Genomic DNA, 17,888 nt, shown 5'->3' with positions numbered 1-17,888 from the left:
TGATCATATTTTTAAAAATTGACTTGATATATTAATTTGACTTATTATCCTGTTTTACAGAGAGATAACTAATATGAAGGGAACAATTGTTGCTCAAGTAGATTCCAGTGAAACATTCCAGGAATTTTGTAGCACATCCTGCTTATCTTTTTATGAAGAAAGACAGAAAATTCCTGCACACACATGTCACGTTACCCAAGGAAATTATGGGAAATGTACAATTTGCGGAAAAATGACTGAGGTATACCTTGTAATTTTCATGTATTTAATCAATATTGTTAAGTAGTATGTACACATGTAACTTGTTAGTTTGTTTGGCCTAGATTTAAGATCATCACCTGGTTAGAATCTTTACTGGCATGAAATTACTATTTACACAAACCAGTTCATTAACAGAATTAATGCTTCACTTGAACCTCATCCTTGCCCTCTTTTTCCATCTTGCTTATTTGCTTATCTAGCATATTCTTAAATGTATCTATACCACTTTCTTCAGCTGGTCTATATGGTGGCAAGATCTGTTTACTTACTACTCATGCACAAGATACTTTGAATTCTTAAGGAATATCTCAACATGAATGGTCTCTGATTTTGCTCGTGGCTGGATGTGAGCAAAGTTTTCTCTCTGTCCATTCTATGAAAAAAATTCCTAATTTGAAATCTGCTCGATTACCTTTAAAGAGAAGAGATTCACCCTTACATCCTTTGCTGAATGGTATAACCATGCTGTGACCAGAGGCAAAAGGTATATGTAGGCTTCTTCACAAATGAGCGAAATTACAAAAAAATGTAATGGGGAAGGTGAGATTTGGATAAGATCAACTAAATTTAGTTTGTCATCTTTGAAGATTGATACTTCATGAGGCTTAGATGTAATGTAACCCTAGGGAGTAAAAAGGTGTGACTTTGACTCATTTCCCATTTTCTCTTGTCACAAGCACAGTTCTGCAGGAGTCATTGGCAACTAACAAAATATTATTTTGAAATGGATAAGGAGATAGGTCAGGTAGCATATACAGCTTTTCAGTGATAGTAGAGAAATTACTTGGAAAGATTTGGGAAGGCTACATAAAATTTTCAGTTAAATATTTGTTAAGAAGTATAGAAGATGGGTTTTGAATAATGGGTTTAAAGATGGGTTATTCATAAATATATGAATTTCAGTCTTGTGCATATTCAAAATTTCATGTTTATGCAGTTATTGGCCATGTGGTTAATAGGAAAAAGTTGTGGGTGGCAGAAATATATTAGTGGATTATTCAGTTTCAGAATTAATTCTGGAAAAGTTTGGCATTTAGAATCAGTAAACAAGTCAAAAGAATATCCATGTAATACAATGCTGAGAAGTATTGAGGAACTTAAGGAGTTGCTACATGTTGGAAACACTGCATTTTAAAAGTATAAGAGCTTGGGATGCTATACACAGTAAGGTTCAGACGGAAAGTTGAGAAATGGCAATGGTTTGATTAGAATGATAATGGGAATGATTGACCAACTGGCGTTCTGCTGTAAATTTTAGTGAAAATGTAATGTTTCATGTGGGAATTTCATTTTTCAATTCTATGCCATTTGTATAATGATATCTACATTTAATTTAGTGCTACTTTTGTGTTACCTTAATTCATGGAGGAATAAAGAAAAAAAATGTACATTAATTGTGGTTTTAATTATGCAGTTTAAAAAAAGAGAACTTTTTTTTTCCTTAATGGTCTAATGGAAACACCTTCCATTTATTTCAAATGTGACGTAATGTAATTATCATTGTGCTCAAGTGCTTCTACGGCTTCTCTCTATCTCTACAACCTACTTCGTAACATCTGCAGTCCCCTAATCCTAAAATGCTTGATTCTTCTATCTCTGTCCTTCTTTGCATATGCAGTTTCCATCAGCACATCATTGCCACAACATTCAGTTATACTCACTTGTAAATCTATCATCATTTTGGTTGAGATATTGTGAGGCAAGAGAAGGGAGAGGGTTATCTACGTCAAGCTATCTATGCCTCTGCACTGTTTTTCTTTGGCTCCACACACTTCATTGAGCTCTCCAAACATGTTCAAATACATCCCCCCCCCCCCCCACCGACCATACAGTAAATGAAAGCTATCTGACTATATTGTCGTGCTACACAATTTTCAAATATGTGGAATATTGAGTAGTTGTAGTGCTAATGATTATGACACAAAGATAATCAGCCTGATTTTAAATGCTAAAACATTCTTCTAAATGAGAGGAAGCTTGATAGAGATCCAAATAAATAATCTAGATTTTCAGTACTGAAGATGTGCTACATTATTTAAGATGCTGTTCTTCATACAACATGATAAGCCTGCCTACACAGAGATTATAAATCTTGTAGCGTCTTTTATAGAAGAATAGGAAATAATCAGATCTTCCTTTTTTCCAAGCACTTAAAAATACTTCTTAAAGAGCTTCTTAAATCTATTATATACAGAATAGTTGGTGCACCTCTAATGGCTTTTGCAATGTGTATTTAGTGTGTTAAGTCAGTAACTGCTTAAGCAAATACAAAATTCATAATACTTCTACCACTACTGAACCAATTTCTGATTCAGTAAGCATGGTAGGGAACATTAAGTCCCAATGGAACACAATGTAGCTACGAGAATTAGCAGAAGAACAATTAACTAGCCTCAATTATCAATTGTCTATGTCTGTTACGAAGTACACGAATATCAATTATAAACTTCCTTAAGAGAGCTACTGTAAATTCTTCTGCCTAGTAGAGCTAGGAAAATGTGAAACTGTTTCAATTATGCTTCACATCCTACTCTAGTTAAGTAGGTCAAGATGTTTAGGTGTCAGAGAGGCAGTTTTAAAAAAGAAGTCAACTATTTTATCTTTCTTTCTCTCAAAACACCCTGAAGTTGATTTAGCCATTGAAGTATTCCCGAACTAAATTGCTCACAGGCAGGTGCCAGTATAATAATCATAGAGTATTTTATTGTGCGGTGCTGATTGAAGGATAAATATAAGCCAAAACAGTATGATCACATTCCCATTTAGGATCTTTTACCACTACCTTGAAGGCCTTAGCTTAAGACCTCCAGTTGATAGAATTTCCAACAGTACGGCACTTCCTCAACATTGCACATACATATGATTTTGATGCTCATGTTAATGAAGTAAAATTGGAACAAAATTTTGTGACCTCGACATAGCTGCCACTAGCTGAACGATGGTTGGGGTTCTGTTTTATGTCCTGAGAAATAGGTTCAGGAAGAAAATTAGGCATTACTGCAGTTGCATATGTTTATTGTCTGGAAGTGTAAAGAAACATTGTCAGTTGTTTAAAAATGTATGCAAGATCTGGTACCTAAGTTACAAGTGTGCAGCCTAGGTAATATCATTGTGCATTTCCTTTATAGATTCGACATGAAGTGAGCTTTAAAAATTTTGTCCACAAACTTTGCAGTGATGGTTGTTTCAACAAATATAGACAAGCCAATGGACTTATAATGAATTGTTGTGATCAGTGTGGGATATACTGTTATAATAAAGGATCTGGAAGCCACTTTCTTTTCCATGATGGTCATCACAAAAGATTCTGTAGTGCTAGATGTCTCAATGATTTTAAACAGGTAATTTGTAGAAAGCATGGTGACTTCTGAACAGGCAAATAATAATCCACTAATCTTTTTTTAATCAAATAATAGAATTTATTACAAGTAGCTTATTATGGCTGTATAAACTGAGTTGTGTATTTTGGTAGATTTGTACACGAGTTTAATTTGTTTGCTGCAAAGTTTGTAAAATCTTATATTTATAGGCATGAAAATATTTTGGATGGTTCAATGTGATTATAATTGACCGATTCAATAAAGGACTAAAGCTTTATTTAGTTTATTTTCCAAAATCATTCTGCCTTTTATTTTGGGCAGCCAATTTCTTGTGAAATCACCAAATTAATTTCTTCTCAAACTTCATTAACATGAAGTGCCAGACAGTGCAAGAGACACTGGGAAAAGTTGGGTTTCACTTATTAAATTGTAATTAGGTCATCCAGATGTGCTGTAAAATCTTTGTGGAGCTGGGTCAATGAATAGCAGGGCCCACCTACCAGAGTAAAGGCCAAAAGGTTCTACCTCCCGGTAGCACAATGAAGGACCAACTTTTGCACTCAGTGGTGAGCCAAAAGTAGCTGGCTGTGCAGTCTGTAAGTTACAGCACCAATCTGGCCAACCTCTGAATGGAAAAGCAAGTTCAAAAGCTGCTCCAGTAGCTGCCATCCGTGGATTGGTTGATCCAGCCAAGTAACAGCATTTAAGTAATTCACCCAGCAACTATCATTCATTCTAGACCCCAAGCAGTTAATATTGATATCACTGTTGCATGTATGTGTACTCTATACTAGAAGTATTGGGATAGAGATTAGAAACAAAATCACATTTCCCTACAACTCCTTCTTCATCCTGTTATTCTTGAATTGGGAACACAGGCCAGTTGTAACTTCCTCACTGCTGTTTTGATTTGTTCAGGTTTTTTTTTGTTACAGTTTATTGATCAAGTTATATAAGCTTATCAGTCAGACACAGGAATACATCCATCAAGCCTGCTCCACCATTCAATAATGACATAGCTGATATAATTGTGACCACAACACCACACTCATGCCTGATAAACCTTCCACTTCCTCACTTACGGAGTCCAGCTACCTCTGTCTTAAATATATTCAAAGATGCTGTGACTACTGACATAGCATCATGGTGAAATACAGCATGGAAACAGGCTCTTTGGTCATAAAGTCCACTCTGACAATCACCTTTCTACTTACACTAATCCTAAATTAAATCTTATTTTTTTTATCCTCCCCATATGCCCATCAACATCCTCTAGGTTCTACTGCACATCTACACCTAGGGGCTATTTACAGAAGGGCATGCAAACCCCAACCAGAGTAGGGGATAGGATTGAACCTGAGTCACTGGCGCCACAGGGCAGTGGTTCGTCGCACTGTGCATTTTGCCATCCATTGAAGGAGATTTCCAAAGACACAAAACTCAAGAGGAAAACAAATTACTTCATCTCTGTCTTAAATGGACTACCTCTTACTTTCAAACAGTGACTCCTAATTCCAGATTCTTCTGCTAGATTCTCCTGCAAAATTCTTGAGCTTCCTGGCTTTTATAGATCAGGACAACCATTATTGAGTCCCTCAACCACCATATTGAGCCTTCAAAGTATTGATATTTTTGTTACACTATATCTTCATTCCTATGCCTAGAAATACTTACTTGAGTGTTAGACATTTGACATCTAATTTTTCCTGTTTTCATGTCTATTCTAAATTATTCTCTAAATGTTTTTGTGTAATTTTGGTCTAAATAGTACAAATAGAATGTTAATACTGAGATTAAAAAATGAACATTTTATGGTGTGGAGGGGGGTGTGGTTTGAAGACTTTACTGTGCCAGATGAACTAACCATTTTGATCTTGATTCTAGAAAAACAGCAAAATAATTCCCTGCACAGCATGCAGAACTCCATGCAGAAGCTTTGATATGACTCAGAGTGTGGAATCTGGTGGGAATATTGAAGCATACTGTTCAGTTGCATGCATGTCCATGCATAAATCAAGATGCCCAAAACCAACAGGTAAGATTAAAATTTTCTCATCACTTTCATATTATATGCATTATCATGTAACATTTTCACATTATTAAGATAGTAGAGCATCTTTATTTCTTTTTGGAGTTTAAATTGGAGACAATTTTGTGAAATACATTTTTCTTTTAAATTCAACGACACGGAAAAGATAAAACTTAGAAACTTGATATATAATAAGTGCCTTCTGTGTCTCAAATTTTTAAGTGTAAATAATGATACAATATTTTGAGTATGTTATTTCTGGTGATGCTCACAATTTAGGGGAATGAAAAAATTGTGTGTTCATTTATACTGCCACTAAATTCTAGAAAATTATAAAAAAATCTTTTTCTTATAGTTCCTCATTGGCAATGATTTAATATCAAGTGTTCTGGAAAAATGTTTTGAAAGATTATTTGTAATAATCAAATACACTCCTTTTACTATGTTACTGAAGAGACCCACAAGCCCATAATCGCAAAGAACAGTGAGCTGAATCTTCCCAAACCCAGCCATTCACCCTTGTTTACCATCAAGATGTAGTGGGTCCAGCTTGCTGGCCCTCTGTGTCTTCAAGTCAGGCAGCATAATGCTGAAGTCTCATCACCAGAATGCCTGACAAGGTTTGACAGAGGAACAAAGTTAGGAGATGGTTTGTCTTGTGTCAAAGTTGTGAGTGATTTGATCAGATTTTAAAATGTCACATAAATCATTTTAAAAACAAAGTTCAAAGTAAATTTTATTATCAAAGTACATATGTGTCACCATATAAAACCCTGAGAGTAATTTTCTGGTGGTCATTCTCAACAAATCTAGAGTAATAATTATAACAGAAGCAGTGAAAGACCGCCCAACAAGGACAATCAACCAGAGTACAAACCAACAAACTGCATGTGCAAAATGAAGAAACAATAATAATAAATAAGCAATAACTATCAGGAACATGAGATGAAAAGTCCTTGAAAGTGAGTCCATTAGATGTGGAAACATTTCAATGATGAGACAAGTGAAGTTATCCCCACTGGTTCAAGATCCTAATGGTTGAAGGGTCGTAACTGCTATTGAAGCTGGTGGTGCAAGACCTGAGGCTCCTGTACTTTCTTCCTGATGGCAGCAATGAGAAGAGAGCATGTCCTAGGTCAACGGTCCCCAACCACCGGGCTGCAAAGCATGTGCTACTGGGCCGCGAGGAAGCGATATGAGTCAGCTGCACCTTTCCTCATTCCCTGTCACGTGCTGTTGAACCTGAACACAGGATTGCCAACTGTCCTGTATTGCCGGGACATCCCGTATATTGAGCGAAATTGGTTTGTCCCATACGGGACCGCCCTTGTCCCGTATTTCTCCCGCTAAGGTAGAGCGTTCCTATGAAACTTTTTGTGCCAAAATAGCATAAAACGAAGAAGCAACTACCATTAATTTATTTTGGAAAAATTTTTGAGCGTTCCCAGACCCAAAAAATAACCTACCAAATCATTCCAAATAACACATAAAACCTGAAATAACACTAACATATCGTAAAAGCAGGAATGATATGATAAATACACAGCCTATATAAAGTAGAAATAATGTATGTACAGTGTAATCAGAAAGATCAAGTCAAAACCGATTTGTGGGAAAAAACCGGCGCGTGTGCACCCAGGTGCCTGTGCAAGGCTTCATGGTCATGGTAGTCTTTCTTGGGGTAAACACTGTCCCGTATTTGACTGCTACTTTTGTCCCTTATTTGAGAGTGAGAAAGTTGGCAACCCTAACTGTAAAAGACATGTTGAGGTGAGTTTAGCCCTACTTGAACACCCCGCCCCCCTTCCGGCTGGCCGGTCTGCAAGAATATTGTCAATATTATACCAGTCCACGGTGCAAAAAAGGTTGGGGACCCCTGTCCTAGGTGGTGGGGGTCCCTGATGATGGATGCTGCTTTCCTGCATTTCATATAGGAATGGTTGGGAGGGCTTTACACATGATGGACAGGACCGTATCCACTACTTTTTGTAGGATTTTTCATTCAAGGGCATTGGTGTTTCCACACTGTTTCCACAGCCTAGTGTTTCCATATTAGGCTGTGATGCAACCAGTCAATATACTCTCTGTAGAAGTTTGTCAGAGTTTTAGGTATCATGCTGAATCTCTACAAACTCCTAAAGATGACGACTGCTTCATGAACCTCTGGTTTTCTTCTCCTACATCAGTAAACAGCTCCTTGGTCTTGCTGACATTGAGTGAGAGATTATCGGTATGACACCACTCAGCCAGATTTTCATTCTCCCTCCTATATGTTGATTCGTCACTACCATTGATTCGGCATACAACAGTGGTGACGTTGGCAAACTTGAATGTGGCACTGGAGCTGTGCTTAGCCACACAGTCATAAGTGTAAAGCAAGTAGAGAAGTGGGCTAAGTACACAGCCTTGTGGTGCACCTGTGCTGATGGAGATCATGGGGGAGATATTGTTGCCAGTCTGAACTGACTGGGGGTAGAAGTGAGGAAATCAACAATCCAATTACACACAGAGGCACTGAGGCCAAGGTCCTGGAGCTTATTAATTAGTTTGAGAGGATAATGGTATTGAATGCTGAGCTGTAGTCAATAAAGAGCATCCTGATGGGACAAGTGAAGTTATCCCCACTGCTTGCTGTCCAGATGTTCCAGGTTGAGTGGAGAGCCAATGAAATGGCATCTGCTGTGGACCTGTTGCTCCAGTAGACAAATTGGAGCAGATCTAAGTTGTATCTCTCATAGGAGTTGATATATTTCATCACCAACCTCTCAAAACACTTCATCACAGTGGATGTAAGTGTTACTCATTGAGGCAGGTCACCACGCTCTTCTTGAGCGCCAGTATAATTGAAGCCTGCTTGAAGCGAGAGGTTAAAGGTATCAGTGAACACACCAGCCAGTTGATTGGCATAGGTCTTTAGTATGCAGTCAGGTACCCCATCTGGGCCGTATGCTTTTCATGGGTTCATCCTCCTGGAGGCAGCTCACAGGTCGGCTTCAGAAACAAATCACAAGATCATCGGGGGACAAGGGAGTTCGTGTGTTTTGATAGTCAGTGCGAGCATGGAAGACATTGAACTCATTTAGATGCGAAGCCCTGCCACAACTATCAAGCATTCTTCGTTGATTGAAGTTTGTCCAGAATTTCCACTTCGCAGATGGCTTTCTGGAGATCATACCTGGGTCTCTTGCAACTTTCTCGGTCATCAGATTTGAATGCCTTTGTTCTAGCTCTCAGCAGATTTTGGATCTCATGGTTCACCCATGACCTCTGATTCTATTTTGTTAAAAATGTTTAACAAAAAAAACTTAATATTTTTAAATAATTAAAATAAGTAAGATAAAATCTATTAACAAATAAAGTATTTTAACCTCGCAAACACGAGGAATTCTGCAGATGCTGGAAATTCAAGCAACACACATCAAAGTTGCTGGTGAACACAGCAGGCGTTTAGCAGTATTTTAACCTGCAGGCTGAGAGTCAGATTGAGATGAATGTGGTCTCCAATTCTGTCCAAGATGTGATAGTGTAGAATTAGGGAGGCTCATTCCAGGTGTAACATTAGGAGTCGCAGCCAGACTGGACTTCACTGCAGTACTCCTTCTTTGGGGTCTATGTGGAGTTCAATGATGAAGCATAATATAGCAGGTTAAATTGTCTGAGACTGACTTCCACTGGACTGGCAGAATACCAGCACTTCCAAACCAAGATTTACTATGTAGATGACTTGAAAAATGTAAGTCTTCAGAAAATATGTATTGTATGACAGCTAAGCTTAAAAATAAAAACAATTAGATTGCATCTTCTGATCATATTTCCTTTTTTCAGAATTAAAGTATATCCACAATGACCATAGTGTTTCTGAACTTCATTTAGGATCATAGTCATTACAGCTTATTAAATTTATACCGGCAACTTGTTAAGCAATCTATTTATTTCCTTTTCTCGGTTACTCTCTTTGTACCACCCTGTCTTATCATGACCACTCTCTCCATGTAAATGATTCTTCTTATACTTTTAATATGATTTTTGCCGTCACTTTGAATCTATACTGTCTCTTCTTGAGCCATCAGCTAAAGGGAATGACCTCTCTTTCTTTATCCTATCCAAACCTATTCTAACCTTGTATTTCTATTAAATCCCCTCTCAACCTTTGCTCCAAGGAGAATAACTCCATCTCCAGTCTAACCTTGTACTGAACTCCCTAGGCCTTGGAATCATTCTAATAACTTTTACCAATCTTTGAGTCTTTCACGTCCTCCTCAAAGTATGATAACAAAGATTGATCTTTATACAGGTTTCCCCCCGCCATCTGAAGGTAGAGCGTTCCTATGAAACGGTTCGTAAGCTGAAATGTCGTAAAGCGAAGAAGCAATTACCATTTATTTATTTGGGAAAATTTTGTGAGCATTCACAGGCCCAAAAATAACCTACCAAATCATGATAAATAACACATAAAACCTAAAATAACAGTAACATATAGTAAAAGCAGGAACGATATGATAAATACACAGCCTATATAAAGTAGAAATACTTCTCTACAACGATTGCCTGCACAGATCTCCGTAGCGAAAATCTCACGCAAGCGCTGTTGGCATAAACGCGCGCTCCAGTAACCTTTAAACTATGAAGCTGCCAACTCTACTAAATAACACGTAAAAATACACAGCCTATATAAAGTAGAAATAATGTATGTACAGTGTGGTATCACTTACTGGAATTGGGAAGACAGCTTGCCAAGCAAACTGATGATGGTGTGTTAGGCTGAGTCGTCGCAGGTTGGGTGGTGCAGTGGCCCCCACCCTCCAGGTTGCCGACCGGATACATTGCTGCGAAGAACGCAGCAGTAGCCGGGAGGCACACAGCATATTTTCAAGAAAAAAGCTGAAATAAACATGCTAATTAATTAGGTGCCGCCGACACGTAATTGTCGGCCCAGGTCAGAGGCGATGCAATCGGAAATAGGCACTGATCTGGGCTGACAATTACGTGTCGGCGGCACCTAATTAATTAGCTTGTTTATTTCAGCTTTTTTCTTAAAGATGTTCTGTGTGCCTCCCGGCTACTGTTGCATTCTCTGCGAATCAGTACAGCATCTGTCCGGGGCCCGAGTATTGGGGTGGTGTGACACGGGGGTGTCATCTCATCGTCAATCAGGGCAGGCAGCTCATCTTCTCCTATGACTGCCCGCCTCAATGTCGAAGACGAGGTTTGTCGTCTGCTATGGCTGATGTGGAAGGCTTGCTTGACTGCTGAGCCTCGCGCATTTTTCTATCACAGTTTTTTTGTAAGGACTCAAACCATCCTGCAAATATCCCCTAAACCTACATACCCTTTCAAAATTAAAGTCCTACTTTATCATTGCAGTGAAAATCTCACGCAGTTGCTTCACTTTCTGCATTCGGTTTCGATTGTTATCCTTTCCTCTTCCAATTGCATCAGCTCTTCATCTATCAGTTCTTGGTCATGGAATGCCAAAACCTCTTCAACATCATCTTCGTCAGCTTCCACAAGCCAAACTCACTTTGTCCTTGCTTCGTTCACCACGATCGAAACGCTTAATTATGTCTAGTTTTACGCTAAGTGTAACACCCTTACTCTTTCAGGCTTTTCCGACACCATAGAACTCATCTTGCTAACGGCTACTCAATGCAACGTGTTAAAGCAATGCCGTTCGGAATCCAGGGAGAGCGGCTGCTCGGAACGCGTGCTGATTTTTTATCGCGCACTGCCTTTCTTTGTAACAGTGAAAACACCTTCTGAAAGCGAAAATAGGGTACTAATGTAGGTCTTTCATAACAGTGAGGTTTCGTAAAGAGAACGTTCGAAAAGCGGGGGACAGCTGTGCTCCTATCCAGTATTTTAGAAACATTTATAAGATCATACCTAACATTTTACCTCAGCAGTGCACTCCTGCACTAAATCTATCTCCCTTAATTCCTTTAACATCCAAGAATCCTGAGCTGGTTGTTAATTTTGCACATTTTGACAACTAGCTAGAGAACAACAACTTGACAAAATTTCCATCCACTATTTTGATTCTTTTGAAAACTTTTTTTTTCCCTGGCCCTTCATGGACCTGCTGATTAAAGCTTAACAGATGAAGGCCCAGTTCATCTGGCCTGATTTCCATGTACCACTGAACAGCAGGTTGCAGTTGCAGCTGTATATGAATTTGGGCATTCTTCAGGACTGTTAAGCTTTACAGACTGATCTCATCACCTATCCGGCATTCAATATATAAAGGATCACATGACCAATCTTTGCCCACAATGATTTAACTACCTTTGTTTCAGTGGTAATTCACAGGTAAACTTGCAGTAATGTTTCTCAGCTGTTTCTTAGTCACCTCAATCTGGGTTTCCAATGGAGAAATGAGTTGGGTTGTTTTATTATTTGTGATAAATTTAAATCCAAGACAGCTTTTGCCGCCTTTAGTTGTTCTGCTACGTCACAGGTAATTTGCCCAAACATTAAAATCAGCAGTTTGCCAAATCTGCTTCTCTTCTTCCAGTCCTTAAAACAAAAACTTCATACCATCTTAAAAGTTCCTTCCCCCCAGGCAGTTAATTTGATCACCCATTCTAGTTAAGCCCCCCCCACCGCTCATTTTAAACTACCTTTTATAATGATGTTCACATTGTAAATACATGCTGGTGCCATATATTTATGTTTTTATGCACATTTTATTCCACGTATTACTTTAACTTTTAACTATGTAACTGTATATGGCAAATAAAGTTGATCTTTAATCCTATCCACACACAAAACCAGGAGAGCTAAGCTGAGCTAGGGACTCAGGAAAAGCTAGCATCTTGTTCTTCATCTGGCTATTTAGTCCATCCAATTGTGGTTAAATACTATAGCTGAGTTGGATCACTGAATAATAAGTATCACATGATATTGTAAAGGGAAATACCCTGTAAAGGCCCTTGGGAATTTTGTATTTTTCAATGAGTTCACCTTTTATTCTTCTAAACCCAAGTCCAGTCTGCCCCATCTCTTTTTATGCTGCAAATTCACCATTATGGGAATCAATCTGGTTAACTTTTGGTGCATTCTCTCTTTTCTGTATAAGGTAGAGAGATCAGAATTGCACACGGTATTCCAGCTGCAGGCTGACCAGGGCCCTGAATAATTAGTGCAAAAATATCTCTGTTTTTGTACTTGGATTCTCTAGCAATGCAAGCCAACATGCCATCAGCAATTTATGTACAAGGATATTTAGGTTCCTCTGAACACCAACACTTCAGAAAAATTCCCTTTTGTACTGTATTATCAGGTAGATGGAGCTCGTCAGCCTGGGAAGGCAGTCCATCTAAGAGAGGGAAAACTCTGATTTCAAACCTCCGCTGCCTTGCGGCCATACCCACTCATGGGAAGGGCTTCGGGAGTAAACCCTGAGGATGAATCCGGAGCTGGTGTCCCTAAGGCAGTCTGACGTTGCCTTCAACCTCGTTCTGGCAACTCCTGCGACGACACTGGTGCCAAGCTGTATTGGCCCTTGCCTTCCCTTGGACAACATCGGTGTCGTGGAGAGGGAAGACTTGCTGCATGGGCATCTGCCGGTCTTCCATACAACCTTGCCCAGGCCTACGCCCTGGAGAACCTTTCCAGGCGCAGATCCATGGTCTTGCGAGGCTAACGGATGCCACCACCAACTGTATTATTTCATACTTCTCCAGACTGAATATCATTTTCTGCTTTTCTACTAACAAATCTGCTGATACCTTCCTGCAATCCACAGTCTTCTTCCTTCCTGTTGGCCACCAACATAGTTTTTATTAAAGCATCTCTTGTCTTCATTGTGTCCCTGTCATTCAAGTCCCACTTCATTGATATACATTGCACAAGGTCAGGTGGTGTGTATTGAGCTTTGCGGAACCCTTCTGGAATCAGACATGCTGTCGTTAACTTTGCCTCTTTGTTTACAAGCACAAACAAACTGCTAGAATTCTGGTGAAGATAAAAAAAAATGTTGGAAACAGTCATCAGGTCCGACAACAACATACGAGTCCTGATGAAGGGTCTCAGCCTGAAACGTCGACTGCACCTCTTCCTAGAGATGCTGCCTGGCCTGCTGCGTTCACCAGCAACTTTGATGTGTGTTGCTTGAATTTCCAGCATCTGCAGAATTCCTGTTGTTAACATGCGAGAATTAAAGCTTCAGAGGGAAAAAAATCAAGACGTAATTAGCACAGAAAATGCCAAAAGTATTTTCTGCCACCCTACTCAGTAAATCCAAGAAACATAAGAGAATCAATGAAAGACTGCACCCAAGTGGACAGACAAGCAACCAATGTGCATAAGACAATGAACTACAAGTACTAAGTAAATAGATAGATAGATAGATAAATAAGCAAGCGATAAATATCGAGAACATGAGTTACTGAAAGTGAGTCCATAGGTTGTGGGAACAGTACGGTGATGAGGTGAGTAAAGTTATTCTCACTGGTTCAAGACATTGATGGTTGAGGGGTAATAACTGTTCCTGAACCTGGTGCTGAGGGACCTGAGGCTCCTGTACCCTCTTTCTGATTGCAGCAATGAGAAGAGCATGGCTTAGGTGGTGGGGGTCTTTGTTGATGGATGTTGCTTTCCTGCGACAGCATTCATGTAGATGTGCTCAATGGTGCAGAGGGATTTATCCCTTATAGACTGGGCCATACCACTACTTTTTGTAGGATTATTTATTCAGGGGCATTGGTGTTTACATACCAGGCCATAGTGCAACCGGTCAATATACTTTCCACCACACATCCATAGACGATTGTCAAAGTTTCAAATGTCATGCCAAGTCTTTGCAAGCTTCTAAGGAAGTAGAGCTACTGCTGTTCTTCCTTCATAATTGCACTTACATGTTGTGCCCAGGACAGGTCTTCTGAAATAATAACACCAAGGAATTTAGAGTTGCTAACCCTCTCCATCTCTGATCCCCTGATGAGGACTGTCTCACGGATCTCCATTTTCCTTCTCCAGATGTCAGTGATCAGCTGTTTGGTTTTCCTGACACTGAGTGAGAGCTTCTTGTTGTAGCACCACACAGCCAGATTTTCAGTCTCCACTCTATATGCTGATTCGTCAACACCTTTGATTCAGTCAATGACAGAAATGTCATCAGCAAGATTTAATATATGGCATTGGAGCTCTGCTTTGCCTCACAGTCATAAGTGAAGCGGGGGGTCTAAGCACACAGCCTTGCGGTGCACCTGTGCTGATGGAGATTGTGAAGGAGATGTTTCCAATTCAAACTGAATTGTTTTTTCCCCCCTCATTTACTACCCCGGAATATATTATCTCATTAGATGCTGAGAGAGCCTTTGACAGAGTTGAATGGCCTTATTTATTTAATGTTCTTGAGAAATTTAATTTTAATTTGACATTTATATCTTGGATTAAATTGTTATATTACTCCCCGGTAGCCTCGGTTTGTACAAATAATTATAGATCTCCTTTTTTTCGTCTTTTTCGTGGTACTAGGCAAGGTTGCCCTCTTAGTCCTTTACTATTTAATATTGCTCTTGAACCTTTAGCAATTGCTATTCGTGACTCGCCAAATATTGTTGGTATTACCCGTGGAAACGAAATACATAAATTATCATTATATGCAGATGATTTGTTGTTATGCATCTCTAACCCGGAGAAGTCAATTCCTGCTATCCTAGATCTGTTAGCTCAATTTAGTAACTTCTCTGGTTACAAATTGAATCTTAGTAAGAGTGAATTATTCCCTTTAAATAAGCATGTACCTATTTATGGACATTTACCATTTAAATTGGTTACTGATTCATTTATATATTTAGGGATAACAATTACGAAAAAATATAAAGATTTATTTAAAGCTAATTTTTTACCTTTAATTGATCAGATTAAACTTTTATTTACCAAATGGTCCCCAATCTCTTTGTCTTTGATTGGTCAGATTAATGCTATTAAGATGATCATTTTGCCCAAATTTTTGTATATATTCCAATCGGTTCCAATTTTTATCCTAAAATCTTTTTTTGATAACGTAGATTCAAAAATTTCCTCATATATTTGGCAGAATAAAAATCCTAGGTTAGGTAAAAGGTATCTACAGAAATCTAAAAAGGAGGGGGGCTCGCCCTCCCGAATTTTAGATTCTATTATTGGGCAATTAATATTCGGTGTTTAAAATTTTGGTTACAAGATTTGGACGCATCTTTAAACCCTCATTGGGTAAATCTTGAATCTAATTCATTACAAGGGTTTTCCTTGGGTTCGGTTTTAGGAACTTTACTTCCTTTTACTTCTTTTAAATCATATAAACAAATGAACAACCCAATAGTTAAGCATACTTTACGTATATGGTTTCAATTCCGAAGATTTTTTGGGTTTAATCAATTTATTCTAGCAAGTCCCATTATATCAAATTTTCTTTTTCAACCTTCCACGATGGATCAAGCTTACTTTGATTGGAAAACCAAAGGTATAATATCTTTTCGCAATTTATTCTTGGATAACTGTTTTATGTCTTTTGATCAACTCTCTAATAAATATAACTTACCCAGATCTCACTTTTTTAGATAGCTACAGATTAGAAACTTTTTAATTACTGTCTCTCCTAATTTTCCACACCCATAACCAATGGACACTTTGGAAAAAATCTTAGATTTAAATCTCTCTCAGAAAAGTGTAGTAGCAATTATATATAATATAATTATGAATCTATGTCCTGATGCTTGTAATAAAATTAAAGCTGACTGGGAAAGAGAACTTGAGTTTAATATACCGACTGAAAAATGGGAAAAAATTCTTCAGTTGGTGAATGCATCCTCTGTATGTGCTAAGCATAGGTTGATACAGTTTAAAGTAGTGCACAGGGCTCATATGTCCAAAGATAAACTATCTCGTTATTACTCTTATATTAATCCAATATGTGACAGATGTCATTCCGAGATAGCTTCTTTAACCCACATGTTTTGGTCATGTCCCTTGTTGGAGAAATATTGGAAAGATATTTTTGGTATTATTTCAACGGTCCTAAATATAGACTTACAACCTCATCCAATTACTGCTATCTTTGGACTACCAATGATAGACTTAAATAATTTAACCTCTTCATCACAAAGGATGATTGCATTTCTTACTTTAATAGCTGGAAGGTCCATTTTGTTGAATTGGAAAGAGATTAATCCTCCTACTGTATTTCATTGGTTTTCACAAACTATGGTGTGTTTGAATTTGGAGAAAATTAAAAGTGCAGTTTATGACCCTTCCATTAAGTTTGAAAAAACTTGGAGGCCATTCATTCGGCATTTTCATTTGATGTAATTTGATCATTTCCAGACTTGTTTTATCTCTACTGTTGTTGGAGGGGAATGGAGTCGTCGACACTAAGGTTTTCTTCTTTTCCATTTTTAAGTTGTTAGTTTTGCCCAAGTCTTTTAGTTTAGTTGATTAATTTTGTTTTTCTTTGGGGATGGGGTTTGCTTTTTTTTGTTTTGTTTTTTTTCTTTTTTCATGATTTTTTTTCCAGTTTTTTTTTTTGCTTTGTATTATCTGTGGTTAGTTCTACATGTTTGGGAGCTTTGTTAATTTACACTACTTGGTTTTGCAATTACTTTTTTTAAGTCTAACAATATATCTCCTACTATTTGTATTATTGCTATGTTTTTCTGTATTTTGAAATTAATAAAAAGATTGAAAAAGATAGAAAGAATTGTTTTCTGCTTCTGCATTCTCTTAAAGATTATTACATCTCTAATTTTTTTTTTACAGTTTATCTTACAAATTATGGCACCACAATATATTGGTGGTACTGCTTTCTATTTGTTAAGGTGTCCTTTACAATGAAATGATACTAAAAATAGAATCCTTTCAGTAATTTTAGAAAGTGTGCTTGGTTTTATGATCTCAGTAAGAAATGCCTACAGATGATGAAAGCCGATCAGGTCCCATCAAAGAACAAGGCAATAAGGCTAATGCCCCACCTCCCCCTCGCACCCCATCCGTTATTTATTTTTATACACATATTCTTTCTCTCACTCTCTTTTTTCTCCCTCTGTCCCTCTGACTATACCCCTTGCCCATCCTCTGGGTTTTTTCCCCCTCCCCTTTTTCCTTCTCCCTGGGCCTCCTGTCCCATGATCCTCTCATATCCCTTTTGCCTATCACCTGTCCAGCTCTTGGCTCCATCCCTCCCCCTCCTGTCTTCTCCTATCATTTTGGATCTCCCCCTCCCCCTCTCAAATCTCTTACTAGCTCTTCCTTCAGTTAGTCCTGACGAAGGGTCTCGGCCCGAAACGTCGACTGTACCT

The 17,888-nt window shown here is 38.3% G+C and overlaps 1 protein-coding gene across 4 annotated transcripts in view; it reads left to right on the top strand.

Moving 5' to 3' along the window:
* Positions 1–17,888, top strand: part of zmym2 (zinc finger, MYM-type 2) — a 152,558-nt gene that overhangs the window by 49,120 nt on the left and 85,550 nt on the right. For 3 of the 4 annotated variants that reach the window (XM_072263077.1, XM_072263074.1, XM_072263076.1), the window contains exons 6-8: positions 61–241; positions 3,390–3,602; positions 5,466–5,616. In XM_072263077.1, the coding sequence (XP_072119178.1) occupies positions 61–241; positions 3,390–3,602; positions 5,466–5,616 (545 nt within the window). The remainder of the gene's footprint in view (positions 1–60; positions 242–3,389; positions 3,603–5,465; positions 5,617–17,888) is intronic. The other variant, XM_072263078.1, reaches the window with a different exon arrangement.

This window comes from Mobula birostris, chromosome 7 (genome assembly GCF_030028105.1).
Source record: "Mobula birostris isolate sMobBir1 chromosome 7, sMobBir1.hap1, whole genome shotgun sequence".
Lineage (NCBI taxonomy): Eukaryota > Metazoa > Chordata > Chondrichthyes > Myliobatiformes > Myliobatidae > Mobula > Mobula birostris.
Note: the sequence above shows the minus strand (reverse complement) of the source record. Positions and strands in the feature narration are given on the sequence as shown.